The 10412-nt window shown below is 41.6% G+C and overlaps 1 protein-coding gene across 1 annotated transcript in view; it reads right to left on the bottom strand.

Annotated features, from left to right (window-relative positions):
- LOC109214489 (UDP-galactose transporter 1) overlaps positions 1-8283 on the bottom strand; it is an 11037-nt gene extending 2754 nt beyond the window's left edge. The window contains exons 1-3 of the mRNA XM_019378409.1: positions 7883-8283; positions 478-727; positions 17-224 (exon numbers count right to left, since the gene is read on the bottom strand). Of these exons, the coding sequence (XP_019233954.1) occupies positions 17-224; positions 478-727; positions 7883-7993 (569 nt within the window). The 5' untranslated portion in view covers positions 7994-8283. The remainder of the gene's footprint in view (positions 1-16; positions 225-477; positions 728-7882) is intronic.
- Between the last annotated feature and the right edge of the window lie 2129 nt (positions 8284-10412).

Below are 10412 nucleotides of genomic sequence, written 5' to 3'. Positions count from 1 at the left end.
GGGGGGGGGCGGTTACCTGTCAAATTTGTAACCATGGAGTAGAGACTCTGCAAGAATAGTCTTTGTGGAAGTAGCCAGACAACCAAATAAGGCAGCACAAAATCCAAACATGTTAAAACTTAGCTCTGTGATGGAGGTGAGGAGAATTCCTCCAACAATAGGTATCAAAGAAGCCCAAATCCGCATGTCAAAGTGCTTGCTCCAAACTAGCCACTGTAAAATAACTGTTCCAAAGGCATGGCAGTCAGATGTCCTCCATTGTTAGAGGGGGCAGAAACAGAAAAATCAGCACAATGAGATGTAAAACTTTGTAATATGACTTAAGGACTTAAAAATTCACTAATCCATATCCCGAAACATATAAGCACACAGGTGAAGCAAAGGTTATGAAGAATTGCTAAATTCTTTTGTTGTGTGCTATTACATTTTTCACAACAAGCTTGTCTCATAAATAATAAATGTTCTACCCAAAATCACCTGTAGTTGCAGGGGTGAATGACTTTATCGTTTGCATAAATGAAACAGGGATGTAGCGCAGGCTGACATTGCCCAGCACTATGTTGATACAAAACACGAATGACATAGGGAAAATCCTTCTCCAGCGATCCTCAGGGTCAACCACAATAAGAGGTTTAAGCTTTAACACTTTAATCACCAAGTATGCACCAATGGCTGAGCAAATAAAGTGTATGCTAGATACTGTCAAGGGAAACTTAAAATCCATTTTCTGCGAAGGACAAAAGATCAACATATTATTAGTTCTTTCAAACAATACCTCATACACTTGACAATGGAAGTGATAATAGAGATAACAATATCTCCAACAACACAAGATAATTAAGTACAAATTATTGAACATCTAGAACATGCACCATCTCCAACTAACTTGAGATGAAGATATTTGAATTTTATGTCACAACTTCAGCATGGCAATAAATCTGGAGCTTAGAATTGAAACTGCTTCGGCATGTAGGAAATGTTCGTGCAGGCTATACCTCTCTAAAAGTGAAATGCTTCTTTTCAAGTCCTCAGTAACCAATTAGGATTGCTTCACGACAAGCAACACTTTTAAAAGAAGGGGATAGACCACAGCAAACCAACAGATTACTGCAGTCAAATTAGTACACAATGGAAGCCTTCACAGTTGATCAGGACTACAAGATAATCACAGCCTAAAACATACACCTTTGAGAAATTTGACATCAAATCTCCAACACCCTGCCATGAAACTGGCTCCAGGAGTATCATAATTACAGCAAAGAACATTCTGGAAATATCGATACTACAGCAACCTCAACTAAAGCCTCAATACCAAGCTGACGGGGCTGGCCACTATCCATTTCACTCCATTTAGACTCATGCCGTTCCAACATATTATAACTTAAGTTCTCTAACCCTTGTTGAATTATTGAGATTTCGTTAAGTCTTCATCCCCATCCCCAACGGTCAAAAACCTGACCATCCACCCCATGCCGGCGACACCCACCCCACGCCGCCGAACACCACCCCAGCAGGTAACCCCCCTCCCTCCCCTTCTTTTGAGGCTTAGCTTCTCTCGTCTGGCCTTGGTCTACGGCGGTTTCGACTGCCCGTCAACGGCGTGAACGGGAAAACCAGACCGCGGAGTTGAATATACCCTTTTTCCGGTGAGAAGTTTTGTTCTCGTCCGTCAGTGTTCCTGATCTGGATCTGTGTATGTATGCTCTTTCTCTCTGATCCTTTTTGGGTTTGTTGTTTTGAGGCAACATCTCAACTTTTTGCTTTGTTCCTTGGTTTTGTTGGATTCATTTGGATTTCTTGTTCTTCCTGATTTGTAAAGTTAATGACGTGTGTTTTGTAGTAGATATAAAGGAGGTGTAGTCTAACGGATTTGTTAGAATCTGATTTTTGTATTCAGTGCTTTCCTTTTGATTTTATTTATTTATTTATTTATTATTGATTGTTGGATCTGCAGATTTAGTCAACGATTTAAAAGTTTTGATCTGTTCATCTTAGGTTGTTTCAGCTTTTATCTATCTCAATTTTGCTGTTATCCCTTCATTTTTCTCGCATTTTGCTATTTATCGCGTTTTGCTACACGTGGGGCCTCACCGGTGGTAGCGGTGACAACCCCTCCCTTCTTTGTTTGGCTTCGTGGAATTTTGTGTGTATTTCAGGTCAGGACTTGTGGTTGGTAGCGGCAAACAAGACGTGCGTGTGCAAACATTAAAGAACAACCCGATCGAGAGTCAACAAGGGGCGGCAGGAGTTGGACGGAAACGCGCTAGGTGGCTGCAACATCGTCGTATATACCAAGACAATTACCAGGTTCTGCTCGCGGGAGTTGGTACCTCCCGTTTTCTTGTTTTCCTTTGTTGTGTTAGTTAAATTACTGCCATCTTAGTTCGCATTAGATATCCACCGTATTAGTGTGCCTCTAGTTTGCAACTTACCCTCTTCTATCTTTGTGTGTTGCCGTGTGTGTGTAGCAGTTCCCCTTAGTCTGCCGTAGTTATTGTGGCTGTGGTCTGGGATGGTCGAGTGAGGTCATGTCCTCGAGGGGAGCGGGGGGTGGGGCAGGAGGGAGGGCAGGGGTTAGGGGGTGGGTCGGGAGCCAAAGGAGGTAAAGGGAACAAGGGTGTCTATAGGTACATTGACGGGTAAGTCTATAGAATTGGCAAAGATCCTCCGGAAGAGGAGGGTCAATATAGCGTGTGTTCAGGAGACAAGGTGGGTAGGTTCGAGGGCGAAGGACGCGGACGGGTATAAGCTTTGGTACTCAGGAGTCCAAAGAGGTAAGAATGGGGTGGGTATCTTGGTGGATGGAGAACTTAGAGAGTCTGTGGTTGAGGTTAGACGATTGAGTGATAGATTAATGAGTATTAAGTTGGTGGTTGGAGAGTGCACCCTAAACATCGTTAGCGCCTATGCGCCGCATGCGGGCCTAGATGAGGAGACTAAACGGCGCTTTTTGGGAGGGGCTAGATGAGATTGTGCGCCACGTTCCGCCTGCTGAGAAGCTATTCATAGGAGGGGATTTCAACGGTCATATTGGGTCGACTGTAGGTGGTTATGGCAAGGTACATGGAGGATTCGGTTTTGGGGAGAGGAACGGAGGAGGTACCTCTCTTTTGGACTTCGCTAAGGCTTTTGGGTTGGTGATTGCGAACTCTAGCTTTCCGAAGAGAGAGGCGCATTTGGTTACTTTTCAAACTGCGGTGGCGAAGACCCAGATTGACTATCTCCTCCTCAGGAGGTGTGACAGAGGGTTGTGCAAGGATTGCAAGGTGATTCCGGGTGAGATACTCGTGACAAAGCATAGACTATTGGTGATGGACATTGGTATTATGTTCAAGAGGAGGAAGAGGGCTGCTCGAGGAAGACCGAGAATCAGGTGGGGAGCCTTAACTAAGGGTAAAGCCCAGGAGTTGGAGGGGCGGTTATCGGGTATGGGAGCTTGGAAAAGTAGTGGTGACGCGAGCATTATGTGGTCAGCGACATCCGAATGCATAAGGAAGGCTGCGAGAGAGGTGTTAGGGGTCTCGACGGGCGTCTCTGGTGGGCACAGAGGAGACTGGTGGTGGAATGAAGTGGTCCAAGGTAAAGTGGAAGCGAAGAAGGCGGCGTACCTGAAGTTAGTGGGGAGCATAGGTGAGGAGGAGAGGCGAGCGTGCGTGGAGAGGTATAGGGTAGCTAGGAAGGAAGCAAAGATGGCGGTTACGGAGGCTGCGGCTGCGGCTTATGGTCGTATGTACGAGGAACTGGAAAAAAAAGGCGGGGAGAAGAAGTTATTCCGGCTGGCCAAGTTGAGAGAGAGGAAGGCTAGGGATTTGGATCAAGTGAGATGCATCAAGGATGGAGATGGTAGAGTATTGATGGAAGATGCGCAGATTAAGATACGATGGCAGACTTACTTTCATACACTTCTGAACGTAGAAGGGGATCGGGATATTGTGCTAGGCGAATTGGAACAATCCGAGAGTCACCGTGACTTTGGGCACTGCGGGTGTATCAAGGTTGAGGAGGTCGTAGGAGCTATGCATAAGATGAGTAGGGGTAGAGCGACCGGGCCAGACGAGATTCCGGTGGAATTTTGGAAGGGTATGGGGAGAGCAGGTTTGGAATGGTTGACTGGGTTGTTTAATGTTATTTTTAAGGCAAAAAGGATGCCGGAGGAGTGGAGGTGGAGTACGGTAGTTCCATTGTATAAGAACAAAGGTGATATCCAGAGTTGTAACAACTATAGGGGGTATTTAAAGTTTTACTAAGTCATACCGATGGAAAGTGTGGGGAGAGGGGTGGTTGAAGCGAGGGTGAGGATGTCAGTGTCTATATCCGAGAACCAGTTCGGATTCATGCCGGGTCGTTCTACTACAGAAGCTATACACCTTGTCCGGAGGTTGGTGGAATTGTATAGAGAGAGGAAGAAGGTTCTGCACATGGTGTTTATTGACCTAGAGAAAGCGTATGACAAGGTCCCTAGAGAAGTTCTCTAGAGATGCTTGGAGGCAAAAGGTGTGCCTGTCCCGTACATTATGGCGATTAAGGACATGTACGATGGGGCTAAGACTCAGGTGAGGACAGTAGGAGGAGACTCTGACCATTTTCCGGTCGTAATGGGGTTACACCAAGGTTCTGCACTCAGTCCGTTCTTATTCGCCTTAGTGATGGACACGTTGACGCACCATATTCAAGGGGAGGTGCCATGGTGTATGCTATTCGCTGATGACATAGTTCTGATTGATGAGTCGCGAGCCAGACTTAACGAGAGGCTGGAGGCTTGGAAACAGGCTCTTGAGTCTAAGGGTTTCAAGCTGAGCAGGACGAAGACGGAATACCTAGAGTGTAAGTTCAGTGCTGAGCCGGGGGAAGTGGGCGTGGAGGTGAGGCTTGAATCACAGGTCATCCCAAGTAGAGGCAGCTTCAAGTACCTTGGGTCGGTTATCCAGGGGGGAGGGGAGATCGACGAGGATGTCACGCATCGTATTGGGGTAGGATGGATGAAGTGGAGGTAAGCGTCTGGAGTCCTGTGTGATAAGATTCTCAAAGGTAAGTTCTATAAAGTGGTGGTTAGACCGGCAATGATGTATGGGGCTGAGTGTTGGCCTGTTAAGAACTCACATATCCAGAAGAAAGAAAGTAGCATAAATGAGGATGTTAAGATGGATGTGCGGGCACACCAGGATGGATAAGATTAGGAATGATGATATTCGGGAGAAGGTGCACATAGCTCCAATTGATGACAAGATGCGGGAAGCAAGACTCGGATGGTTCGGGCATGTTCAGAGGAGAAGCCCAGATGCTCCGGTAAGGAGGTGTGAGCGGCTAGTTGTGGAGAGAACGAGAAGAGGTAGAGGGCGGCCTAAGAAGTATTGGGGAGAGGTGATCAGACATGATATGGCAAGCCTTCAGATTTTCGAGGACATGACACTTGATAGGAAGTTGTGGAGGTCGAGCATTAAGGTTTTAGGTTAGGAGGTAGTTGACTCTTGCCTTACTAATACCTCTGTGAGACTAGTCTGGTAGGGTTTTTGTCTAAGATAGCTAGTGTCAATGCTGTATTTTCAGTGCAGGACCTATTTACTACCTATCGGTTTTGCTTTGCATCTTTCTTCCGGATTTCATGTTGTTCCTATTTTTCTTATGATTTTCTTATGATTTATGTGATGATACTAACATTGTCTACCTTTGTCTTTTTGTTCTCTTGAGCCGAGGGTCTTTCGGAAACAGCCTCTCTATCCCTTCGGGGTAGGGGTAAGGTCTGCGTACTCACTACCCTCCCCAGACCCCACTAGTGGGATTTCATTGGGTTGTTGTTGTTGTTGTTCTCTAACCCTAGAAGTACTCTATTTTTTATACTTTCTACAAATTCCCCAACCAGATTAATTCTCCTAGCAAATATTGCACTAATATAAGCATGCCAACAAGACTAAGCCTTAAACTCAACTAGTTGATATCACCTATATAGATCTCTCTTTTTTCGTTGTTGTAGGCTGCCTACATAAGACCGGACCCTTTGATGTGCGGCCCTTCCCAGGATCCCGCGTGAATGCGGGATGCTTCGTGCACCGATCAACCCCTCTTCCCCCAAATTTTTGCTAAAGTCTCCATGGATTCGAAGTGATAGTAAATACTTTGATACAACTTCCTTCAAGGTGATTTTTGGTCTACTTCGTCCACCTTGTAAGATATTCAGCCATCATGATTTCACATTTACGAACTGGTACATCTCGATATGTACGCCAGATAAGATCAAACCATCTAAACAACCATCTCTCATTAACGTGTTATTTGCACCTTCTGCCGAATGCGATCATCTTTTATCTTGTCTAATCTTTTATGATCGGACATCCATCTTAACATCTAACATTTCCGCGACACCATCTTGTGGACATACTGGAACTTAGCCGCTCAACATTCATTTCCACAAATTTGATAATTACCAGTAGCTACTGTTGACCAACCATAGACGAAGCAAAGCACATAAAGTTTTATTAAAGATAAAGCAAACAATATCTTTAGACAAGAAAGTGGCTTCCATTTTGTCTTGATTTATGTGTTCTTCAATTTGGTGTAGCCCAGTGGTCAATGAAGTGGGTAGAGAATTATGATGTCTCAGGTTCTAACTCATAGTGGAGACAAAAATAATAGGTTATTTCTTCACATATTTCTAAACCTTGGTAGAGAGTTACCTAGTAACTATACTAGTGAGGTAGCAGGTACCCAGTGAAATTAGTTGAGCTGTTGAGGTGCGTGCAAGCTAGCCTGATACCATGTTATAGAAGAAAGTGTTATTCAATTTGAGGAGATGATGTTCATGGTTATGATGGCAGGAAACCACGACACTGTCGTGCTCAATGCTTGGGGAGGATCATATGTTTATATTCCATTCCAGGGGGAAGGCGATATAATTGATGCATTTCTATGTGCCTCTTATGGTGCTAACTAAGCTCGAAAGTGTAGCTAATATAAGGTTAAAACAATACTCTGAATCACCGGAAGAACGAGGACCGCATAACAAATGACAACCCTTAAGGACAGTAATCCTATCAGTCATTCTGGGATGGTTTATGCTTTGTTCCTTCTTTTACTGTTTCAACCCTCGTCGTCGTAAAATTGTATACCACATTCAAGCATGAATACCTACCAGCTAAACACCACTATTTGTCTTCCAGTCATACTTCTTTTAATTTATCACACCACCACTTAATATTACTCCAGAAAGAAGGATACTTGCTTTAGCAAACAACAAATAGAATTTTGCAGATCAGGAGAACAGTAGGAGTACTTTCATTTCTCGCTACCACCCATCACAGTATCACAATTAAGAAAAGTCATGAATAAATAAATTCCAGATAGTCCACCACACAAAAACAAGAAACTCAAATTCCACTAAGGAATGCTCATCAAGCGAAAATTGGCACCACTTGAAATGAGGAAAGGAGATCATTCAGCAATACAAACGACAAAAGAAGAATAACTTTGTAGCTAAAACTAAGAAGAGATAAACTTCGAATCTTGTCCTGAATTTTGTTCAACAAAGGAGATACAGACAAAACATAAGCTAGCTCCAGTTCAATCTCTACAGACAAAGACAAATTGCCAGCAAAGATCGTGCTACAACTTTGCTTGGTTTGAACACCAAGCCTAAAAACCACCCTGTTGAGTCCAAGTTTCGCGCACATGGTTATTGCATTTACTGATATCAATAGCCCGATGAGGTAATAACCAAATTGTAATTCGACAAATTACTGCTACCGTAAGTGAATGTGATTTAAATACATAAATAAAAACAGGATCATCAGATAATGAAAAGTGAAAATCAGGAAAATTGAGAAGAAATCCACCCATAACAGAAATAAGAATTGAAAAATCGAGATGTGAAGAGGGAAAAATCACTCACCTGAAAGATCCATTTATTCATGATAATAACAGTGACATTAAACCCCCACCATTGAAGAATAGCCAATACGGATCGAATCACACTCCACTGACACAACCTGCTTTCCTCCATTGTCTCACTTACGCTCTTTCACTAACTCGTTCTCCCTATATAATTAACAACGAAGATCTAGAAAAACAAACCTAAATCCAAATCTTGTACTATAATTTAAAAAGAGAAATGAGGGAAGAAGGAAATTGCGAAGCAAGCTAAGCTGAAAGCATAATTCGCTTCTGAATTTCTGATTCCTCAAAAAAAAAAAATGATTTTGAGAACTCGGACAGGAAGAGGTAGTAATAGTAATACTAGTACTTCACACGCACCCCCTCGCCCTCGCTCAAAAAGGACAATTCTCCATTGGAATAGGAATAATTACTAAATGGGGACTCAGATCTCAAGAAATATTAAATGAAATATGTCGCATTTTGCAAATAAGGGCACTATTTTTTTTTTTTTTTTTTTTTTGGAAATAGTCAAATTTACACTCTACTATATGCAATATCATAATTTATCGTCGCTTATAATTTAGGAGATACCCGTGCACTTATCATTAGAAAAAATTGTTTCGTATCTATTCTTGACTATTCTAATTTCTAAGTTTGATTATGTGTTTAAAAATGTCCTATAATCTACTTTAGGTCGGAGCACTATTGTGCCTCATTTGTTTGCATTTAATGGAGATTTGAATCTTAATCATTCGGATTTCAGACATTTAGTACGTTTGTTTTTAAAGTTTAAATCTTAATTATTCATATCTTAATCATTAAGTGTGTTTATTTTTTTACTTCACAACCACTTAGTGGGTCTGAATAGGTATGTATGATTAAGATCTATAACAGAGACTTAATCTCATTAAGATGCTATCACATACTCATTATTAACTGCTGCCACCGCCTACCATTATCAACTATCACCATGCAACCGCCACCACCATACTAAACCACCACCACCACCTCGACCACCTCCTCCACCACCACCACGCCACCATAATCCTCAATCATAGCCGCCAGCATTATGGACCATCACCACCCACTATCCCCGCCACTCCGACCACCATGTAGCATTTTCACCCACAATCAACACTCATCCACCTCAACTACCACAACTGACCACTCCATCACCATCAACAACCACAGCCGGAACTGCCCATTAATATAACCTACCACCACCCACCCACCACCTTCCTCAATCACAACTAGGAGTGGCAAACGGGCGGTCGGGTCGGATATGGTTCGGGTCGAAAACGGGTAATGAAAAAACGGATCAATTATTCGACCCGACCCATATTTAATACGGATAAAAACTTAACCGGCGGATAATATGGGTTACCCATATTATCCATGACTTCTTGTATATGATCACTTTTGGGAGAATTTTTAGTCTCCCTAACTTGAGGAACCCCCAATTTGAGGCTTTACAAATGTAAAAGTTAGACTCATTGGTTATCCATTGGTTACTCATTGGTTATCCATTTTCTAAATGGATAATATGGTTCTTATCCATATTTGACCCGTTTTTAAAAAGTTCATTATCCAACCCATTTTTTAGTGGATAATATGGGTGGTTATTTTTTTTTAACCATTTTGCCACCCCTAATCACAACTATTACCACCGCCCGTTATTATTAACTATCATCATCCACCACCACCATCCTCAATCATAATTGCCACCACTACCAATCACATACTAGCTACTAGCACGAACCACCACCATCAACCAAAACTACCATAAATCACCGCCTTTAGTCGGCATTCACCCGTTAGCCATCACCACCAACAACTGTCATATTTTAAAAATTTATATATTTTATTGATAGAATATTGGATTAGTTAGTATTTCATTTGAATTTTATGTTTAGTAATTTTCAAATAAAGATAAATTTTATATATTCAGATGTTAAAAATCAAACAGTCTTAATTATTTCTATTTAGATCTTAATACACATCTTAATATATTCAGATTCAGATGTCTTAATCTTAATATACATCCTGATATTCAGATGTGTATTCAGATTCAGACGTTCATCTTAATAAAAACAAATGAGGCCTTAAGGTCACAAAATATTGAGACAATTTGTAAGATGTCATGAAATTCTAAAACATAACAAATGATAAATTAAAATATTACGATGGAGGACAATAGCGCATTGTTATAGAGGCAAATAATTATATGCTCACATATATTTTTATTTTCATTCAATATAACATGTCTCTAATATCAAAGGTTCCAAATTTGGTATACTAAGTGTAATTAAATCAAACCTTAAACATTGAGGGTAATAAGGTTTCCTATGTGGCATATGAATGTAAAATTACTCGTTGAGAGATTTTTTCTTTCCTATACCATATATGAAACCTTATTACCAAAAATGTGCATAGTTTTTAATTTACCCGCCCTGTCCACATTTTTTCTACAGTTATTATACCAATCATTACATACTAATTAATAGTAGTTGAATCTTCCTAATTTGTCGAGCTAAAATTGAGGAACA

The sequence above is a fragment of the Nicotiana attenuata genome, unplaced genomic scaffold (genome assembly GCF_001879085.1).
Source record: "Nicotiana attenuata strain UT unplaced genomic scaffold, NIATTr2, whole genome shotgun sequence".
Taxonomy (NCBI): Eukaryota; Viridiplantae; Streptophyta; class Magnoliopsida; order Solanales; family Solanaceae; genus Nicotiana; species Nicotiana attenuata.
This window is presented reverse-complemented; position numbering and strand designations above follow the sequence as displayed.